This window comes from Delphinapterus leucas, chromosome 19, assembly GCF_059928025.1.
Source record: "Delphinapterus leucas isolate spDelLeu-1000000601 "Yukka" chromosome 19, BTC_Dleu_Yukka2, whole genome shotgun sequence".
NCBI lineage: Eukaryota > Metazoa > Chordata > Mammalia > Artiodactyla > Monodontidae > Delphinapterus > Delphinapterus leucas.
The window spans coordinates 23,577,792-23,600,070 of NC_143147.1; the positions used below are offsets into that span (position 1 = coordinate 23,577,792).

General features: G+C 53.0%; 1 protein-coding gene across 12 annotated transcripts; it reads right to left on the reverse strand.

Annotated features, from left to right (window-relative positions):
- Positions 1-449: 449 nt before the first annotated feature.
- Positions 450-20,155, reverse strand: LGALS9 (galectin 9). Of its 12 annotated transcripts, none has more exons than XM_089900761.1 (11): positions 20,033-20,155; positions 11,611-11,702; positions 8,894-9,095; positions 7,964-8,074; positions 6,444-6,539; positions 4,801-4,836; positions 4,205-4,255; positions 3,521-3,562; positions 2,966-3,054; positions 2,706-2,868; positions 450-912 (listed from the first exon to the last, which is right to left on the reverse strand). In XM_089900761.1, the coding sequence occupies exons 1-11, from the start codon at positions 20,138-20,140 to the stop codon at positions 766-768; spliced, it is 1,137 nt and encodes a 378-aa protein (XP_089756887.1). In that variant the 5' UTR covers positions 20,141-20,155; the 3' UTR covers positions 450-765. The 12 variants fall into 12 exon arrangements, with proteins under 12 accessions (XP_089756887.1, XP_089756886.1, XP_089756891.1 ...); XM_089900760.1 differs by having other exon boundaries at positions 3,521-3,565; XM_089900765.1 differs by lacking the exon at positions 20,033-20,155 and adding an exon at positions 17,949-18,071 and having other exon boundaries at positions 2,706-2,804.
- Between the last annotated feature and the right edge of the window lie 2,124 nt (positions 20,156-22,279).

The window sequence follows — 22,279 nt, forward strand, 5'->3', positions numbered from 1 at the left end:
CTGGTCCCCATGCCCTGGCTCAGTGACTGGCAGAACCCCGCACGCTGAATCTCTTTCTCCCACACACACCCTGACCCCTGACACCAGGGGACCCACAGCAGAAGCACACAAACAGGCCTCTCTTCCAAGTCGGCTTCTCGGGAGCCCAGCCCAGCCCTTGGCCCATCTCAGAAGCATGGGGCCATTTCCTGGGTTCACCTCCATCACCAAGCTTCCTGCGTCAGCGATGCCTGTCCAAGAGGCCTGAGCTTTCTCCCACACCCTTGTGGGGTTTGTGGAGGACCCGCTGGCAGCAGGCCCGGAGGTCAGGAACCACCCGCTGATCCAAGTGAGCCCGTGCTCTCTCCCCCCTCTTCCCTCAGCCTGGACCTCCCCGATTCCAGAGACTCCAGAAGGTTTCCAAACTCAGTTACCAAACCACGGCCATCCCAGGCACACGTGCCGACAAGCATTGTTCTTTCTTTCTTTATTCGAAGGACACTGGGAAAAGGGAGAGCCCCCTGCTGAGAAGGCTCCTGTCTGTTGGTGGGGACCAGTGGGGTGTCATCAGGGTAGCTTTCCGGGAGGAGGAGAGGTTAAAGATTGGAGGAAGGGGAGGGGCCGAGGATACAGCCTCCTACGTGAGTGACAGCTAGCGGCATGGGACGAGGTGGACTTGGCCGGAAGCAGAGCCAGCCAAGGACGTGGTCTCTCCAGCAAAGCTCAGGATCCGGGGCAGGTGGGGGTGATGAGCAGAGCCAGACAGCAGCCCAGGGCAGGGCTGGCCTATGTCTGCACGTGGGTCAGCTGGATGTCGCCCCCCACCTCCAGGCTGTTGATGGCGGGCAGGTTCTTCAGGCGGTGGTAGTATTCACACAGGTGCTGGCCATCCACAGCCAACTTGAGGCAGGAGCCTTCACACATGATCCACACCTGGACGAGAGGCCCCGGCATCTGTACCCCGCCCGGACTGTCCTCAAAGCCAAAGGCAGCCTCACGTCTGCCTCCCTCCTTCCCACCTTCCCCAAACGTTAGTTAAGCAAGACCCACACCTGCATTCGAGCCACACCGAAGGATTCACTCTTCCCCGAACACGCCTCATGCTCTCCTTCCCTGTGCTTTTACATATTCTGTTCCTCCCCCCAGAATACCCGTCCCCCTGGGCTCCCCGCTCTGCACACCTTGTCCGCGTGGATCACTGCTACTCCCCCTTCAGGACTCACCCTCCTGCAGCCAGCCTTCCCGGCCTTTCCCCAACTCCTGAGCCCCTCCTAGCTGAGTCAGGCGCCGCCCTCAGGCTGTGTCCCGCACCCCTATCCTTACCCTCTGGCTGGACCCTGAGCCTCTAGGGACACAAATGCTGGCCTGTGTCATCCATGCCCCTAGGACCCGGCACACAGGAGTGCTGGGCGTCTGCACCCCTGCTGCGGCAGCCTCCTAACTTGTCTCTTCCACCCCGACATTCTCCCAGAGGCGGTGGCAGCACAGCTGTTAAAATACCATCGTCCCCATCACATAGCTAACAGCAGCAGCAGAGTCACGGCGCACCGGGCAATGTCCTAAGCGTGTCACAGACTCGATTTCATTTCCTTCTTCCATCTCTGTGAGATCAATGTTACTAGCAGTCCCATATTTTAGATAAGGGAATGGAGGCACAGAGCTGTTAAGACACTTGCTCAAGGTCACACAGCTATCAAAGTATCTTGCTCTCTGGCTTGAAACACACCAACACCCTGGGCTAAAATCCACAATCCATGACCCACAAGGCCCTACATCGGTCATTTTCAACCCTGGGTGAGGAGTATTAGGGCGTATTTAAAAATATGGGTGTCCAGGCTCACCCTCTCGTGGGCCTGGGGTGGGACCAGGCATTGCTTTTTCTTTTTCAAGCTCTCAGGTGATTTGAGTACGTAGTCAGGGCCGAGAACCCAGCTCTGTGTCGTCCGGGCCGCCAGCAGTGCCACCCGCCACCTCCCCATCCTCGCTCTCCCAGAAGCCCCGGGGCCTCCTGCTTCCTAGACAGGCCACGACCATGACCCTCTGCCTCGGCGATAGTATCAGCTCCCTCTGCTGCCCCTTAGATTTTTTGCAAGGTGGGCTCCTCCTACCACTGAGGTCCCGCCTGCGCTGGGGCCTCCTCCAAGGTCTGCCCCCACCTAAGGAAGCATGGCCCCTGCCCAGGGCTCACTTATTTCTTATTCTAGTTTGCCCTCCACGTAGTACCCATTGCTGTTCTGCAGCGATCTGTCCGTACATTTGTTTCCTTGTTCCTCCCCGACCTTGATTGTAAACTCCATGGGGGCAGGACCTGGACTGTTTCCTCATTGCCCCCCAGTACCTGGGGTACTTGCTGCTCAAAGTGGGCCTGGATGAAATAGCTGATAAATGACTGTTGAATGAATGAGTGAGTGAGTGAGTGAATGGATGACACCTCATTCTTGAGTTCGACTTGGCACTGATTGGCTGTGTGACCTTAGCAAGTAACCTGCACGTGTGAGTTAGTCTCATCTGTAACAGCAGGTGGTACCTGCCACCTGCCTTATGTGGGACAGTGACAGTAAAATGATAGTAGCAGTAACTTGGGGAACACTTTCCCCTCTTCTGGGCCCTGTCCTCACCCCAGAGGCGTCAGCTCCTGTCTCGATCAAGGTGCCCCCAGATGACCTCCACCCGCTACTCCACTGCCCCTCGAGAGCCCCTCCCAGCTCGGGGCTGCAGCATCTCACCGAGAAGCTCTGGCCTCGGAAGAAGGGCATCTGTCGGGGCAGGCTTCGCTCCTCACACCCCCAGCAGCTGTTGATTTGCGTGTTGCGGACCACGGCATTCTCATCGAAGCGGGGGTTCAGGTGGAAGGCGATGTCTCTCCCGGAACACAGGTTGATGTAGAACCTGGGGATGGGCCGCTCCCATGGACTCCCTGCCCCGAGCTGGGGGAATGGCCCGAATGACCTTGGGGTGTCTCTTCTCCCCAGGAACCCTGTCTTACCTCTGAGCACTGGGCAGGATGGTACCCGACACCATGATGCTCTTGGAGGGGTACAGCCCACCGGGGATAGAGGTGAAGAAAGGTATCGGCTGTGGGGAGGAGGGGGCAGGTCAGACGGCAGCGGCCAGAGCAGCCGCCACTGCAAGAGAAACTTCATGACAACTTCTGTGCATTTGGACTGTCAGTCGACAACTTAACTGTGCTGTATCTTCAAGAAAGAACTCCATGGCATCTTTACTTGGCTCAGTAAATGGCAAAGGAAAACTTTCCAGCATTCCTCAAATTAACGGGCATTTACTATCATGAAAAGAGCTTTGGCTGGACACAAAGGATGCTTGGGCTGAGAAGGGAAGACCGTGTAATATGCTCATGGTGAAGGGACGATTTTCAAGGTGAAAGCCCCTTTCCTAAGTCTTCTAAGTTACCTGGAAGTTTCCAGAACTTCAGTTTACTAAGGGACTGCTTTTCATTTTGTAAGCTGCCCTCCCCTCTTCCCCTACCCCAACCCTGCACAACACAAACCAGAACTCCACCCCTCCCAGAGAAACCACTTACATAGGTTGGGTTGGGATATGCCATGGGTGGGATCATGGGATTCTGCTGAAAAGAGATCGGGAAATTCAGTACAGGAGTGTGCGCACACGCGCACGCACACACACACACGCCCTTGCACGTTCTAGAGGCGATGCTCCAATGGGAGACTGAGGTCGTGAGGCTTCAGGCGTTGGATTCTCCCAGTCACCTTCCTCCCCATGTCAGCCTTGGCAGGACTCCTGCTGTGTTCCTGGATCCCATCATGGTCACCTGCCCCTCAACCCCTCCAAGGGCAGCCCCACTGACTCCAGGCCCCCCGTGTGCTTTGCACTGGCACAGGAGGAGGAGAAGCAGCCTCAGCCTGTGATCAGCAGTGACATCCTGGGGGCTTGTCCTCAGGATGGAGGGTCTCATATCCAGATACTGGGACCACTGCACTCCCCTCTCAGGGACAGAAGGACCAGTTTTCCTGTTGGTCCCTAGGGTCCTATTTCTTGGGTCGTTGGGTAAATCCAGCCTGATCCAGAATCTCTACTGTCCCAAGGAGAGTTTTACGTGCGTTTCTCCTAAGCAGAGGGCCCAGCCCCAAATGTCCCCATCTTCCTTGCTAAACTGCTTTCTTCCTGACTCTGGGCCTAGAGAATTCACTCCTTGGGAAAGGGGCACGTGGTGGGGCTGTGAGCTGACCAGAGCGTTCAGACTTACAGGGAACATCTGTCCAGGGGTGCTCTGCACCGTGTGGATGATGGTCTGAGTCTGGAAGAAAGAAGCCCCATTATAAACGGCTCTCACCGGTGTGAAGACTGCCACCTGCCACCAGAGGGCACCACTTAACACACTCCTCTTAGGTGAGGTCATCTTGAGCTAGTAACCAGCCCCATCAGCCTGACCAGACGCCCCAAAATTGGCAGGTAGAGGTGTTTCTTCTCTGGAGAAGAAACATGGCTGCATTTGTGGCCTGTGGCCTGCATCTTTCTCAGGGGAATCTCTCTAGCACAGCCTCGCTTTGCAGAAGGAAGAAGTGAACGTGGGGCCTTGGTGTCCTGTGGCTGCCCACAGAGTGGCAGGGCCTTGAGCAAACCAGCGGCCACTGGGGCTCCTTCCCGATTCATCAGGGCCAGCCACCCCTCCCCGCACCCCGAACTCCCACCGTCACCCCAGCCGGGCAGATGGCCCAAGGGTCTGGCCTTGGCGGCCCTTCCCTCCAATGGGAGAGGCTCCATGCTTGACTCCGCCTCCTCCTTTTAACCCACAGGAAAAGCCGAAGTGAAGAGATTCCGAAGAGAGAGCAAGACACTTACAATGGGAGCCGAGCCGGCCGGCCAGATCCTTGGAGGCTGAAGGGGATGAGAAACCACAGTGGTGGTTAACACTGGTGCCACACGAGGGTAACACGGCGGCAGAAGCTCTGGTAAGAAATGCCTCCCCACACGCGGCCTCCCTCCTGAGCCTTCTGGGTGCCCAGATTCTCACCCAGCATCCCGGGTACACTGTGGTTATGCAGGGGGGTTGGGGAGGGGGAACATTCCCATTGGCTCCTTCAGAAGGAGAGGAGGGTGTGTCTGATGCAGACCATTTAGCTCCCGGAGGCCAAGCCATTACTCCCGGTGCCACATTTCACCCATAAGGTGAAAACTTACATTGGCCGAAGGCCTGCTGTGTGCCAGGCTCTGGCTTCAAGACTTTACAATGAGGGAGGCATCCTTGCCTCCTATTTTGCCGGTGAGGCAACTAGTCTCAGAAAGGTTAGGCAACTTGCCCGAGCTCACCCAGGTAACAAGAGAGAAAATCCAGATGGTACCCAGTTCTGCTGATTGTATCCACCACACCCTGTCCTCCCCAGGCCAGGGCCAAAGTCGGGCTGCCCTGCAAAGGCTGCCTGCGGCCCCACCAGTCCTGCGTCCTCATGGCAGAAGGCAGGTGCCCCAGCTGCGCCGTGCTGGGCCCGGGGAGGCTGGGTAGAGAGACGGCCTTCCTCCCAGTCCCCGCTGCTCAAGTGGCCAAAGAAAGGGCCAGGCCTGCTCCCCTTCCTGTCCGGGCCCCAGCCTTCACCCGGCAGACTGTTCCTCTCGCAAACCTATTCCACATTCACTAAGCGAGTCCCTACTGCATGCCGGGCACTGTGCAAAATGCTAGGGATACACAAATGAACCAGCTACAATCCCAGCCCACAGAGGGCCTGGTGGGTTAGGGAAGGAGGGAGGAGAGGGGTGAGGAGACACACACAGACACAATGATAGCAGGACGTGGCGACTGGAATAGCACAGAGATATCCAAAGTCTGTGGTGACTCAGGAGGGCATCCAGCGACCTGCTCCGGGCACGGTGCTCCAGAGGAGTGACACTTACGGAGAGCTGTGAAGGGCCATTTGGGAGTGGCTGGATGTGGGTGGCAAAGGGTGCTTTCAGCACTGGGACAGCATGTGCAGAAAGCACGGTGGCCTGAGAGAGCCCCAAGTGAGCAGTGGAGGCTGCGTGAGCTTCCTGGGTGAGGGATGAAGCTGGGAGGGAGGCTGGGGCAAGATTGGGGAGGATTCTGCAGGTCCTGCTATCTGGACTTTATCTAGAGGGACTTGGGGCCCTTAGGACTTTAAAGCAAGGGGAGGACGTGATCAGATTTGTGCATAGGAAGGTCACTGTGGTGGGTGAGTGGGGCGTGGGGAACCAGGCCGTGGTCGGAGTGTTGAGGGGGCAGATGGCCTGGACCAAGGCAGTGGCTTTGGGAAGAGAGGTACTGGTGCCCTGGAGAGATAAGGAGAGAAAGGAAGAGCCAAGGACAGCTCCCAGGTCCCCAGCTCTGGGCCCGGGGCTGTGGATGGAGGCCGGGAACCTTTGGGCATGACAGGCCCTGGAGACCCTGGCTGGCGTGCTGGCTGGCCCAGCGTCTCAAGTGCTCTGTCCTTCCTGCTGGCAGCGCAGCCTCCCCAGGCCTCCATTGAACTCACTTTCGGTTTGCGCCCCTTGGGCTTGGGTGGGGAACAGGCAGCCTGGGAGAACCGCACCGTGGAGAAGGCGGGCGGGATGAGAGCTGCGCCGGTGTTCTGTTAAAACAAAAGGTCCCATGGGCTGAAGAGAAGCACTAGCGGAAGAGGGGAAAAGCAGGGGCCACAGGCAAGAGGGAGACAGACAGGTGAGCAGGGGGAGCGGGGGTGTCCAGGACGGGCAGGGGGAAGGTTAGGCTCCAGGGAGTGATGGCAGGCTGGCTGTCTCTCTCTCCACCTCCGTCTCTCTCTCCTCTCTCCCCAACCCCACAGGGGGAGTTAGGGAGGGAAGGAATATGAGAGATGAGGACCAAAGAGAAAGGGCCTCATATCTGTCAAGGGCCTGCTGTGTGCCTTCCCATCTCAGGGTACACACTCAAATACCAAAGTGGTGCTGACAGCTCCCAACCAGCGGCCTGGGGCCCTGCAGAATGTGGGCCCAGCATACCCCAATCTTTCCAGTTTTCACAAAAAACCAGAAATCCAGATTACCATGTGCTATCGCCTGACCTTTTTTTTTTCTAAACTGTGGTGAAATGCACATAAAATTGACCATCTTAACTATTTTTAAGTGTACAGTTCAGTGACATTAAGTCGACTCCCATAGCTGGGCAACCATCACCACCATCCAGCTCCAGAACTTTTTCACCTTGCAAAACTTCTGCTGAGAGACTTCGCTGGTGGTGCAGTGGTTGAGAATCCGCCTGCCAATGCAGGGGACAGGGGTTCGAGCCCTGGTCCAGGAAGATCCCACATGCCGCGGAGCAACCAAGCCCATGTGCCACAACTACTGAAGCCCACGTTCCACAACTACTGAAGCCCGCGCGCCTAGAGCCCCGCTCCATGCAATTAGAGAAGGCCCACGTGCAGCAACAAAGACCCAACGCAGCCATAAATAAGTAAATTAATTAATTAATTAAAACAAAACAAAACAAAAAGCTTCTGCTGACCTTTTAGATGCTGGTAACACATTCAAAACTTTTAAAGCACAGAGAGGGTCAAATAGACCCAAGTGTGGCCCACGCAGGCTGTTCTGTGACCTCTGATGTGTATCGCCTCATTGAACTCACACAAGGACCTATGGGGTAGCAGAGACCCTGCTCCTTCCACAGGTGAGGAAACTGAGGCTGGGAGAGGCGAAGTCACTTGTCTAAGATCCCCCAGCCCATGAGAATGGCAGAGCTGGAGATTTGAGCTGGATTCAGTTTGATTCCCAAACCTCGGGTCTTTCTAGAACCACACAGCCTCCTAACCAGGGTGGGAATGACAGAGATGAGTGGCCTAGGAGCCCGGGAGACTGAAGCAGGTGTCCCAGACAGAGAGCGACACAAGAAGGACAGGACGGGGGAGCCACAGGTGTGTCCCCAGAGCCACCTGGAAAGGAGACTGGCTGGCACTTTGGGGCCCACGCAGCAGGGCCTGGGCACAGTGGACCGGGCCCTGCACCCAGCCCCTGGGGGCGGGTGCCGGGTGGACAGTCTGACCTGAAAGCTGATGTAGGACAGCTGCACGGCGCCCGTGACGCAGATGGTGTTGACGCGGTGGAAGGGCACGCGGTGTGCGTACTGCATGAAGAGGTTCTTGTTCACCATCACCTGCCGAGATGAGTGCATGTTCCAGGAGGGGGTCCCTGGCCAGGTGGGAACTCACCCAAGCTTCTGGGACCCCTGCTTCTAGAAGTTTAGGCCTGTGTCTAGTTTTCACATCCATCCCCTGTAGGTCAGGGGCATCAGCCTTCAGAGCTGCGCCAGCTACAGGAACATGCTTGTGATCCAAAGTGCATCCAAACACCATCCCTACGTGGCTCTGGTTGTTGGCTTTTTAGTTCTTATGATTGTTTGTTTATTGCAGTAGGTTTGTCTTTCTAATCTTAGGTCACCTGGGGTGTTACTGAAATATGCATACAAATGTTCCTGGGGAGCAGAGGAGAGGTGACGTCAGGTTGCATGTTGAGGGGTTGGGAACATCCATGTTCACACAAAGAGGCATAGACACAGATGTACTCACCCCTTCTCCTGTCTCCCCAAGCCCAGAGACACTGCGCTGCTTGCAAAAGCAGTTTGCAATGCCCTGCAAAACTAAGTCATTAATAACACCTGGATAAAGGCTGCAACAATGTAACGAAAACAAATGTTACCAGGGTCCTGGAGTGGAGGAAGGGCAGAGGAACGGAAATAATTTGGACTTTAAAGACCCAGGAGGCCAAAGGGCACCATGGTGACTTATCTAGTGCTTATTTCCGTAGTAAAAGAAGCAACAGGTGCACGTGTAGGTGCAGGTGGAGGTGCGTGAGGAGACTGCATCCTTGCAAGCAACAAAGGTGTTGCTCACGTGACTATTTAAACGCTATTCACTGCGCCTGATAAGGCTGGGGGACAGGCAGCTGAAGGGAAGAGAGGAGAGTTCCTGCTCACCTTGAACTCCGAGCTCTGTACCAGGAAGCAGAGCTCAAAGGGACACCCCCTCTGGAAGGGCATTTGCATCTTCCTTTCCTCAGCCCCCCAGCTTCCTTTCTGCTTCGTGTTGCAGACCACATATCCACCTTCTTCAAACCGAGGGTTGAAGTGGAAGGCAATGTCATTGTCATTGTGGCCGGTCTGAAAGTTCACAGCAAACCTAGGCCAAGGGAAATCAGACAGTGCTCTCGGTATCCTGGTTTACTACCAAGGGTGGGAACAGGAGGGTCTCACGCCTTTGACTGACATCCATCTGGCATCCTGCCTACAATCTGCGTGGCTGGTTTGTACCCATCCTTAGTTGTTGCCATCTTTTTTGCTCACCTGATTTGCACTTAGTATGTTTTCGAGCAGTTACCACATTTTGCCCTTACAGTGTGATTTTCTAAAAATAAGTAGAAAATGGGTAAAGAAATTTATCCAAGATGGAAGTCGAGAAATGTGCCTAGGAGTGAGAACCTTTTGCACCAAGTGGTCGCTCATTGGAGGCCAGCCCACGTCTGCTCAGTTGAGAGAGAAGAGGACAAATGGGAAGAACACGTGACATTGATGGGACGCCTACAGAGATGGTGTCTAAAGGGGAGGCATAGAATAAACACTAGCCCTCCGGGAGTGGGGACCTCAGTGTGCGCGTCTGTCCCCCTGTAGAGGTTAGCGTGTGTCCACCTGACCTGAGTGAGGTCAGCAAGCCCGGACCCAGACCCCAGCTCTTCACTGTTTGTCATTTGCAATGAACCCACACCTCGCTACCCTCAAGCTGCCGCACCCTGGAAAGGGAGGGACTGCCTTCCTTCGAGGATGATGAACAAGGCGGCCAGGGGAAATCCCCAAGCAAGCAACTCTTTGTTCCCATCTCTCCTCGGAGGAAGCCCCTCACCATCCCAGCTTCCTTTGGGTACAGCCTTGACTCTAAGGTGAGGACTGAAACAAAAGAATCTTCCCAGGGACCTGGCTCACAAAGTGGGCACAATAAATGTTTGTTCCGCCTCTTCCCAGACGGAGCTCACTCATGTCCCCAAACCAAGTTCCAGTCTGAGGTTCTGAGGGTCTCCAGCGAGGAGCCTTTCTCTAACCGCCTTCCCTGAACTCAGCACCAGTGTGGTCCGCAGCCTGCCTCTCGGGGTCACTTTGGTCTCCCCAACAAACACACAGCAGTCAGAGAGCACGCCTCGCTCCCATGTCATGCCCCACAGAGCCAGGCACTGCCCTGCACCCAAGGGTGGCCCTCGATGGACAGAGCCCCTACCTGCATAGCCCCTCCACTTTTTTTTTTTTTTTTTTTTGGCCGCACAGCTTGCAGCATCTTAGTTCCCCAACCAGGGATCAAGCCTGTGCCCCCTGCAGTGGAAGTGTGGAGTTCCGACCACTGGACCGCCAGGGAAGTCCCCAGAGCCCGTTCTCTTTCTCGGTTACGGGGGGTTGTGTCCTAGATGCCGTCCTCAACACCGGAGCACGCCGTGAACCCTCAGCCAGCGGGGCCTGCGGGAAACTGGCCTGGCCCTGAGCCCAACCGCCCTCCCTCTGGGAATACCAAAGGGAAAGGAAGCTCCAAGTGACTCTGGAATGAGAAAATCTAAGTCCCTATTCCTCTTAAAGTGGAGAATAGTGTTTCTGAAATATCTCTGGGTGTAGTTTTCTCTTTGCGGTCCTCCGGCTTCATTCCTGTGTTCCTTTGAAAATTCCTGCCCCAGGGAAGGGAGAGAGCAAAAGCTCCCACTGGAAGGGGGACCCTCGGAGGTAGGGAGAGATTCTATTAGACAGGGTGGGAATAGAAAGCCCTCCTGCATTGGGAGAAAGGGTAGTCAGAGGAAGGGGGAGAGAGAAAGCAATGGAAGTTCAGAGTCGAGGCCTGGGACTCCCATGCTGGCAGAGTTTTGGGGGATCTGGGTGCCTCACTTCCCTCCGAGTGCCCTGGGGGCACTCAGGGCTCTCAAAGTCCCATGGTCAGTGTGGCCATGTCCACCTGGAGGGGAAACAATGGCAGAGGAAGTCATCTAGAATCTAGATGCAGGGGTAGGGCTGGGCCTGGGAGGGGCCTGAAAGGATCCAGGAGGTCCCCAGGCCCCCGAGCCACCCGGACCTCAGCAGAGGTCAGCCAGGGCTGCGTGAGCATCCGAGGACCCTCCTGCCTCTGAGAATACGTGCAAGCTCTTCTCTTGGGAAGCCCCCTTGGGAGCTAGGAGGAGCGCTGGAAACAGCGCTAAGATATTTATTTTTTGAATTGACTTAGCATTTTCCAGAAAAGAGCTTGAAACTGAAAGAGACCAAATTACAACTTTGATGGCAAGTTTAACTATTTCCACGTCAGACCAAGTGAGGGTTCCGAAGTAGATGAGGGCAGCTATAGGAAATGAAGGAAGGTGATGTTTTTGCAACTCTGGGTCATAGCATACAATGCTCAGTCCTAGAACTTCTGCCTCTGGGCTGGCCTGCTTCCCTCCTTAGACTGGGAGCTCTCATTGGCCCCTCCCCCATCTTTGGGGAGTCTGGTTAACGGTGCCCTGGGCGCTACTGGCAGATGGCAGGAGTGCCGTGCATTGTTGGCAGGGGCCGGGCCCTGCTCATCCCCTGAGCCAGGTGCGGGCAGCTCGGAGGATGCTGGGTGGACCAACCTGAGCTGAGAGCGCCCTGGTTCGCTCAGGGGCAAGGCTGCGAGAAACAACAATTCCAGGTACCTGTTTCCGTTGGAATATATAACGGTCCCATTGATGGTGATCTGAAGTCCGTCCTGGAGACCCCCTTGGATTACCCCAGTGAAGGGGATGACCTGCGGGAGGAGACAGTGGTCAGCGGGCCGGCCTGCTTCTCTCCATCCCCTTCAGCACTTGCTGGGGGCTGGCCTGGGTGTCAGGCCCTGGGCTAGGGGCCAGGTGCAGCTGTGAGCAGGACAGATTGAGGCTCTGCTCCACGGACCTTCCAGGCCTGCAGCGAGGAAGTTACACAGACGTTCTGAGGTTGTGAGAAGGAGATGCCTCCGGCTCTGAGAGGATGTGACAGGGACAGTGTGACAGCTGCTAAGAGGAAGAAGTGGCATGTGCACAGCCCTTAGATGGGAAGGAACCAGGGGAGTGAGGAGGGGGCTGCTGGACCCCAGGCCAGGTTCCTAGCAAAGTCCCCTGGCTGGGGACTCAGGGGGCCCAAGGGACCAAAGAGACCCACCAACCTGTTCCCGAGGATAAACCTTCTGCTCACCTGAGCAGGCCAAGAAGAAGGCATCCTCCCCTCTCCTGCCCATCCCACCCTGAGAACAGTGGTGACCGTGACCTTTGCCCTCCAAGAAAGTGCCTCTTCCGGGGTGCTCTCTGCAACCACGGGGCAGCCCCCTCTTCTATTCCTGCTCCTGGGCTCCCATTCCTTCCCCCAGGCCCTTGGCATCCTCCAAAATCCTAATGTGACATCTCCACCCCTCCTGGGCCGCATGACTTTGTCACATTCTCTTTCCTGAGCCTCTATAAAGGATGCATGGTTACTGTGAGGGATGCCTCATTTTAGAGCCAGGCATACTCCAGATTTAAACCCTAATTTAGCTCCTTGTTAACTTAGCAGCCTTGGGAAGTTTATTTAACTTCTCTTTGCCTCAATTTCCTCATCTGTGAAATAGAGATAAATCCCACCTTCTGAGTGAGATTGATGACTGAGTGACAAAAAGTCTGTGGAAGAGACTGGTACATAGTAGGTTATCTCTATACTGCCCCTCTGCTTCCTTCCACCTTGGTCTCTAATCAAAATTCCTAAATTGCTTATGTCTCAACTTTCAAAGCTTCCTTCCCGAATGCCTTTTATCTAATGTGGTTCTACAAACTGCCTTAAACACAGTTCTATCTCCTAGTCAATTTTCACATTTTTCAAGTTGTTCAAGTCTTTTCTACCTTCTCCTTTAAGTGAATTCCTTACAAAAATTAAATGTGTGGGAAGAGATATGGGGACATATGTATAACTGATTCACTTTGTTATAAAGCAGAAACTAACACACCATTGTAAGATAATTATACTCCAATAAAGATGTTAAAAAAAATTAAATGTGTACAGGAGCCAGGCAGGTGAGGTATATAGGTGAGCTGGCCAGGTAGGGTACAATAGGGAGTGGTAGGGACTGAGGCAAAGTAGACATCATGTTCCTTATCTAAAGAGGCAGTGTCCACTCAGCTGTAACCAGTGATTACCATCCAGGTCCAGTGTTGGCAGAGCTTCCAAGTCTTTAGGAGAAGACCAAAATCTGGAATTTTTTTTCAGTAAAACTTTCTAATTTCTGGGGGAAAAATCCTTTAAAAAGGATTGTAGAAGAGTTCCTTTGTTATAGAGACATATAATGAAATATTTGCAGTGAAATGATATATCTAGATTTGCTTCAAAATAATCCAGAAGTGGAAAGGGAAGTAGGGTTGGGTAGAGATGAAGCAAGATAGGTCATGAGTTGAAACTGAATGACGGGTATATGTTGTTTATGATACTATTCTCTCTAAATTTGCTTTAGCAACGAGTTAAAATAAACACTGTGCAGGCAAACAAAAAACACCCACCAGCCCAGTTCAGCCCTAGCCTATGTCCTTGAATTGTACAACCACTCAGGATCCAGAGAAACCCCTCCTAACTCATGTGCACAGCTTGCCCTGGGAGATAACCTGTAACACCAGGATCCCATTCAGACAGACTCTGCTCTCCATGGACCTTTGGGAAAGGTGTCTCTTGTGGCACCTCAGGTTAGGTCTGAACTCTGCCATTAAATACTTTGGTGACCTTAAGCAAATCACGGCTTCTCTACATCTCTGAGTTCTTTCTGTTGTCTCTGTCCATGCCAGTGATTTTGAGGAAGTAGAATCAGCCTGACACAGTTATAGACCAGCATGCCGTACTTCCTGGAAAAAGAATCCCCTCATTTGTTTGTTGAAGCCTGAAGTTCTCTTAAGAGCCTTTCACACCATCATGACAGACAGGGCTTAAAATGCATACTCCTGGCAAGTGTGGGCCCTTCCCTTAAGCATATTCACACTAACGTATAAAGAACTGAAAGCAGAGTGTGTTGGGATGGGGTCATCAGAGCACAGAAGGAGGCAGAATGGAGGAAGCCATGTGTGGATAATGGGGGCGGGCAGTACAGGTTAATCTTAAGGAAGGATTTCCCCCAAGAAAAGCTTTGTGAGATTTTGTTGTCTTAAATGGTGCCCTCAAATTCTGAAACACAGGATTACTTCATATTGAGTATAATCCTAAAGGCAAGATTATTCACTGCCACATTATAATTGCAAAACATTGGAAAGAGTCCAAAAGTCCACCAAGAAGAAAATGGTGAAATTAATTACGGTATTTCCATACAATGGATTCTATGGAGCCTGAACACGAAGAGAAGAGGAAGAAGGGGACTTTGAGAACTGATACAGAATGATGCCACGTGTATTATTTAAAAAATGGGTTGGGAAGGCTATATACATATATTTACTTACCATGAATAAAACATTTCTGGAAGGATTCAAAGAAACTGCTAACATTGGTTGACTCCAAGGAGGGTATGGTAGACTAAATGATTACCACCCTCCCCTCTGTCCCACCAAAAATGTCTACATTCTAATCCCTGGAAGTTGTGAATATGTTGCTTTACACGGCAAAAGGGATTTTGCATATGTAATTAGGTTGAGGATCTTGAGATGTAGAGGTTATCCTGGATTATCCAGGTGGGCCCAGTGTAGTCACAGGGTCCTCAAAGAGGGAGGCAGAAGAGGAGAATTGGTAGTAGGAGATGTGACAACAGAAGCAAGAAGCTGCTGGCTTTAAAGGAGGAGGAAGGGGCCACAAGCCAACGCAAGCAGGCAGCCTCTGGAAGCTGGAAAAGGCAAGGAAACATTCTCGGACTTCCCTGGTGGCACAGTGGCTAAGAATCCGCCTGCCAATGCAGGGGACACGGGTTTGAGCCCTGGTCCAGGAAGATCCCACATGCTGCGGAGCAACTAAGCCCGTGCGCCGCAACTACTGAGCCCACATGCCACAACTACTAAAGCCTGCGTGCTCTAGGGCCCGTGCTCCACAACAAGAGAAGCCACCGCAGTTAGAAGCCCGTGCACCCAGAAGCCTACGCACCTCAACGAAAAGTAGCCCCCGGCTCACAGCAACTAGAGAAAGCCCACGCGCAGCAACAAAGACCCACTGCAGCCAAAAAAATAAAAAATTAAAAATAAAATGGAACAACCACTTAAAAAAAAAAAGATGAAAACATTTGAGATTCAACAGTTGCAGAAAAAAAAAAAAAAAGGAAACATTCTCCCCTGAAGCCTCCAAAAGGAAATAGCCTTGCTGACACTTGGGTTTTAGAGTTCTGACCTCCAGAACCGTAAGAGAATAAATTTGTATTGTTTTAAGCCTGGCTGGCCAAGGACCCTTCCGTGCATGTATGTGTGTGTGTGTGTGCGTGTATGTATGTGTGTGTGTGTATGTGTGTGTGCGCGCGTGTGCGTGTATGTGTGTGTGCGTGTGCGTGTGACCTCAGCAGGAAACAGCAGCACATGCTTTTGCTTTGTATGACTTAGGAGGATGGATTTTTATGCTGGATTTATGGTCCCACAGCTTGGGCTCACCTTCCAGCTCCCTGTGCTGGCAGCTCTGATGTTGAACAAGTCACTTGACCTGCCTGCACCCCAATTCCCTCTCCGGAACAGTGAGACAATAGCATTGCCAGCCTGGCAGTGTGCTTAAGAGAATTAAGTGAAAGGCTAAGTGGAAAGCCCTTGGCTGGAAGGCCTTGACAATAGCAGCTATCTGCATAAGGATGACTTAATCTTTCTGCTGGATTGCTCTCAGCTCTGGGCTGTGCCTGGAGGCTGAGGATTTTTTCCTCCTCTTCCTATCCGGTCTGGAAAGCAGAGTCAGGCCCTACAGGCCAGAGGGTGGGCAGCCCCCTTCTGGAGGCCCAGTGTCACAGAGGCCACCCAACCACAGCTGACACAGGGGGCTCACCCAGAGGGGGCAGCTTTTAGCCAAAGGGACTGCCGCCCTTCTGGTGGCCAACCTTCCCCGTCTGTGTTATCTTGTTATCCTCACAACGACCCTGGTCATTATTAGCGCCACATTTACAGATGCGGAGATAGGCACAGGAAGGTTGCATAACTTGCCCAAAGCCACACATGCTTTTACCCATGCTTTTAACCACCACACAGTCTGCTTCTCACGATGAAGCCCAGAACATCCTCGCTCCTGGCTCACCGAGTGTTCCCCTGGACCAAACAGCGAGTCCTGTCCTGACTGTGACACCAGCTGCCCTCCTGGCCCTCTGGGGGCTGGGCCAGATGAGGCCGGCAGGGCGTGGGCGAGGAATAGGGTGGGGGCTCCAGAGGCAGGTCCTGGAGGCGTGCCCTCCTCAGCAGACAGGCAGGGCAGAGGACCTTCCCACTGCATTTTGGAGGAAGTGAGGTCCCAGGTACTCAGGCCAATGGCTGGCCTGGCAGAGGGTGGCTACGTAGGCTGGACGGTGCTCCGGGTGCCTGTGAGGCCTGCACCCAGCCTCTTTCTGGCCTGGACTTCCAAGGCCCTGTTTTGGCTCTCTGCTCCCATAAAAGGAGTTTCCTTCTGATTTGAAACCTTTGGCTTTTGAGTCCAAGGGTTAGAAAGTAAAAACACGGTCCCCAGAATAATAAAACGTCAGGGCCTGGAAGGGGCTGCGGGTCGCCCACCTGATGGAGCAAGAGGCCCAGGTGACACGTTCTGACCCCGAGGCCATGGTGGAGGCACCCACCTGGTGGCCCAGCTTCCTCCAGCCCCACCCTGGGAGCCCTCACGAGATGGACGGAGTGGCACTTGGACACTGCCCAGAGCAAACAGGCCACGCCGGGGCCCCTGCAGAGGCGGGCTTGGCCTGTTTGCCCCCCAGCAGCTCCCCAGCACCTATTTCCACCCACCCCCGCTCCCCACGAAGGGCTCCGTCAGCCCACCTGCCGGCCTCTTGGGAAGCAGAGGCCGGGAGAGGCTCCTACTGCAGGGTCCGGCCCAGGACACAGTGACCACAGAATCCTCCTGGGCCTGGGCTGCCTCCTGCGGGCCCACGTCCTCCCGCAGTGCTCTCTCTGGGGCACCTCCTTCCTCTGGGGCGGGGGGGGGGATCAAGACACCTCCCTCCTCGGCCACTTACCATCTGGGGACATTTGACAAATGGCCGCCGCCTCTCTGAGCCTCAGTTTTCCATGTACGACACGGGGATGATGAGGGTTTAAAAAGGCCGCCTGCTATAGGGGCTCCCCAGAGAAAGCAAAAAGGGAGAGAAGCAGCCCTTTGCACCCCACAGTGCAGGGGCAGCCCCGCTCCCCCCCTAACTCCAGAGATGGTCCCTCTCAGACACCCTTGACCTGCCCTGCCTTGTTCACTCACCCCTCAGGGAGCAGACACCTCCTTGGGAGGCCTTCCCTGCTGCCCCCAGACTCGTAACAATTCTAAACACTTCCAGAGCACCCACAGTGGGCCAGACACCATTCAAGCTCTCTCGACGTGCTGCCTCACTTAATCCTTACCTCAGCCCTGGGCAGTGACTTAAGGATTATCCCCATTATACAGATGCAGAAACGGAGGCTCAGAGAGGTAAAGTAACTTGCTTGAGGTCACCCAGCTAGTAAATGGCTGACCCCAGAGAGGCCACCTTCAAAGTAAATGCCCTTCACTGCCGTGCTGGGTTGTTAATCTCCCCAGAAGCCCTGTTTACTTCTCCCTTCATGCAAAAAAAGCCATCACTTTTCTAGTTGTTACTTAGGCCCTTCTTTCCCCCACTGAACACCTAGAACAGGAGAGGCGCCCGGAGAGAGCTCAGTAAGCGTTTGTCAGACGCACAAATCCTGGTGATGCTCACCCCCTCCAGCCCTGAACGGCACCAGGGAGATGGGTGCGGAGCAGAAGTTGTGTCAGGGTTGCCCCAGCTGGCATTTCTGCCCTTGTGGTGTTCTCTTTGGGATGCCACCCACTTCCACCTGCACTAGCTGCTTCCTCAGAGCCCCACAGCTGTTTCCCCCTGGCTGAGGCTACCCACGGCCCCGGAACTCACTGGGCTCAGGTAGGGAGGCTGGGCGCCGCCGAAGGCCATCTCTCCACCGTCTCCGTGGCCGCTGCCACTTTGCACACTGACAGGGCAGTCCTCTGCACTGGGGAGGACTTAACAAAGAAATAGAAACCAAAGCAATTTGGCACTTATTCAATGGGGAGGAGCCAGGAGCAAGAGGAAGTGGGTTTAGAGAAAGGGAGAAAGGTAGGTTGCCGAGGGAGGAGAGTGGAGGATGATACTTGGGAGAGGGAAGTGGGTGATCCTCACCCCGTGCCCTTTCCCTCCACTCTCCTTCTGCGCTCCACCCGTGACCGAATAGTTCACAGAGGCTCGTGTAGGCTCAGAGATCCTGACCACATTCACACTGCAGCGAGCTACCAGACGACACTATCCGTGAGCGTGTGGCTGTGTCATGAGTGTCCAGAGAACAACGGTGCTGCCTGTGCACGGGTTGGTGGTGGAGCTGGGAAAGCCTGGTTATACCCATTTTCCAGACAGAGAAACTGAGGCTCAGAGAGTCTTAAGGGTCATGCCCAAGGTCACACAACTCACTAGTGGTATCCTGAGCCATATGAGGCTACTTAGGTTCTCAAAAAGGTATTCTTCCCCTTTAAAATTCTATTCCTCATATAAAAACATAATCACGTAGGGACTTCCCTGGTGGTCCAGTGGTTAGGACTCTGCTCTTCCACTGCAGGGGGCATGGGTTCTATCCCTGGCTGGGGAATGAAGATCCCGCATGCCGCCGGCACGGCAAAAAAAAAAAAAAAAAAAATCAGGACTTCCCTGGTGGTCCAGTGGGTAAGACTCTATGCTCCTAATGCAGGGGGCCTGGGTTCAGTCCCTGGTCAGGGAACTAGATCCTGCATGCATGCCACAACTAAGAGTATGCATGCTGCAACTAAAAAATCCTGTGTACTGCAACTAAGAAACAGTGCAGCAAATAATAAATCAATCTTTAAAAAATAATCATAATCATGTAGAAAGAAATGTTTTGCAAACAGAAAACGTCGCACCAGAGTCACCTTATCCTTGTGTATAATGATGCCCTGGGAGCTTCTGATCCCTCCTCTCTAGGAATTTCTCCCTTCTCTTCTCTCCCTGGATTCTGGGCTTTAGAATGGGGAGTGGAGAAGTCTTGGACGTAACAGAACATTCCAAGTGACATGGAGGTGGGGGCAATATATTGAATAAACTGTCTTTAATTGGCTCCAGCACCTTATTAAAGGAAATGATTGACTGAAACAGAGACTCGGGATCAGCTGGGTCGGGGAGGGGGGCAGGGAGGAAAGACATAGGGACAATATACTTAGCTGAGGTCAAGCAGGCTCTCACCGTGTGCCAGAGACAGGGCCCCGCAGTCAAGCCTGGATGATCAGCTAAGGGCCCTACAGGCACCGCGTGGGTAGCAGGTGCCCTGGGGCCGTGCACGTGTCTGCACCTCTCTCCCTTCTTGTGCTTGCCTGAGTGCCCCAGAATTTGCAAAGACTGACTTCTTTGAGATGTTCCCATAGACTGAGGCCACATGCCTCCTCCGTCTACCCTCCATCCCCACTAGATGCCTGGAATTTGACCGGATTTAAGGGACAGATGGCACAGTTGGAGCAGAAAGGAGGAAAAGAAGGGGAAATTCTTTGCCATCCTCTTTGACACCAGGGACATGGGGACCGTTTCCTCATTAACTGGGATAGGGAGCAACTGGAACTCTCATTCATTGCAGGTGGGAGTGTAAAATACTACAGCGTTGGAAACAGTGGATCGTACATAGTAAAGTCAAACACCTATCCCTCCTGTGTCCCGGCTTTTCTGCTCCTAGATATTTACCCAAGAGATGTGAGAATATGTGCACGTGTGCACAGCAGCTTTACCCATCATAACCCCGCACTGGAAAAAACACAAATGTTCACCAGCAGGAGAAAGGAAAAACGAATGGTGATATGCCTACAATGGACCAGACCTCGGCGATACAAAGGGACCACAGATACAGGCAAGGTCATCAGTGAGCCTCACATTTGAGCAGAGCCAGACACAAGTGAGCACAGGCTGGGAGCATTCTGATTACATAAAATCCAATGACAGGGGCTTACCTGGTGGCGCAGTGGTTGGAAGTCCGCCTGCCGATGCAGGGGACACAGGTTAGTGCCCTGGTCCGGGAGGATCCCACATGCTGCCGAGCGGCTGGGCCCGTGAGCCATGGCCGCTGAGCCTGCGCATCCGGAGCCTGTGCTCCGTGACGGGAGAGGCCACAGCAGTGAGAGGCCCGCGTACCACAAAAAAAAAAAAAAAAAAAAGAAGCAGAAGGGCGTGTGCAGCCACAGCATTGGCTCCAGCTGGGGAAAGGCCTGTGGGGCTTCCATGAAAGGTAAAGGCCCACATGGGTGCCCACAGGTGTTCCCAAACAGCATCACTACGTCGGCTGAGATCGACACTGCAAAACAGCACGGAGGTTCCTTCAAAAACTAAACATAGAATTACCGTGTGATCCAGCAATTCCACTTCTGGGTATATATCCTAAAGAATTGAAAGCAGGGACTTGAAGAGGTATTTGTACACCCGTGGTCAACCCAAGTGTCCATCGACGCATGACTAGGTAAAGAGTATGTGGTCTCTATGTACAATGCAATATTATTGGGCCTTAAAGAGGAAGGGAATTCTGACACAGGTTACAACATGGATGTTGAGGAAGGAAGAAATTTTCCTCTACCCTTCTAGGTTCTTCTGGCTGGTCTAAGAATTCAATTGCCATGAGACAGACTAACAGGAGAAAAATCTAACAAGAGTTTAACAACACGTGTACATGGGAGAGACCCAGGAGAGCTAACTCACCATAATGGTCAAAGCCCTCACCTTAAATACCACCTTCAGCTAAAGACAGAAGAGGGTGTTGAGGGTAATTGTTTGGCAAATAAATGCTTGCTGGGCATAGAGCAGACTCTGATCTCTAGGCCCTGCCGGGTGTCCCTCACCACACCTAGTCCATGTCCTCCTGCAAATATCACTGGTCACGGCTCTTTGCCTGGAACAGGCCCTTTTTCTACAAACTTTGCGGCAGCTGAGGGGTGGTAACAAAAACTTCGCATCTTATGTTTCTTAAAAAGAATCAGCCTAAATGAATCCTCATGCCAAAGTGACACATTTGGGGTGGCAAATATTGTTCCTCAGCGCTCTCTAAGCTTCAGTGTTTCCTTATCTGTGAGGTGTGGCTGATAAGAGAACTTATTTTACATGGTTGTTGTGAGCATTGAATGAGCTAAGGCTTGTAAGGCACTTAGTCCATGCCTGGCACACAATGAGCGCTCCATAGACTCCATCTGTGTCCTCGCGTATCTGGCCTGTATGTGCTGAGGCCCTGAGAGAATTCAGAGAGGAGGTGGCTCTTGCGCGGGGTTGTGAAGGGTCGGTTGTATCCCTTCCATGGGTGGCAGGGGTAAGGAATAGAAGAACTTGCAGCCCCATGGAATGCAGCGCACTCAACGTCACCGTTTGGTCACACTCCCTCCCTGGGGAAGCCATGTGAGCAAACATTTAGCACCAGACGTGCAAAGGATCAGTGTCGTATCAGCTGACTGACCAAACACACAGCTGCTTTTGCCTTCAGTGTTTGTATGACTAGCCTGGGACCAGCCTTACTTCCTGATTTCCTTTAAACAAACTTATATGCATTTATTTAAAAAGCAAACTTTAACTTATGATCATAAATGAAAACCATTGCCACTTCCATAAATAAAAACTACTGGTGGCCGAAATGGGTGACAGTGGTCATGTGAATTTGGTGGGGGACACCATATTCAAAACGTAGCAGTCGACAAATACCCCAAATATCACAAAATCCAGGAAAATAATATTTTTATTAATTAATATCCTGGCACCATAATACTTTCTGACTTTTGGGCCACATACTCTCATACTCTTTGCTTCTTCATGTGATGAAGATTTGACATGTTTTCTACAGAGAATGTAGAAAGATCATTCTGTCTTTCCAATGACCTGCTCTCCTCCACTTTGGGCCCCAGGCAACGCGGGACAAATTCCTTTGTGACAGACCTCAGGCCCTGCCTGTTTGTACTGGACCCAGGTGAGTGGGCACAATGGGAAAGAGTGTTCCAGAAGCCACTTCTAAGCTGGGACCGCTGGGAAAAACTGGATTATTCATGGAATAATTTTATTTGCACCTTTGTAGACATTAGATTCTAGTGCTGTTAACTGTCTTTGAGGTTTTGTCATATACCTGTAAACTGGACTGGGTCCTGAATTCTTCTAGTTTCTTCAAACATCTGGCTATGACTCAACAAATTAACATTCCCAGTGGTCTTCCACCATCTGATTTGGAATCA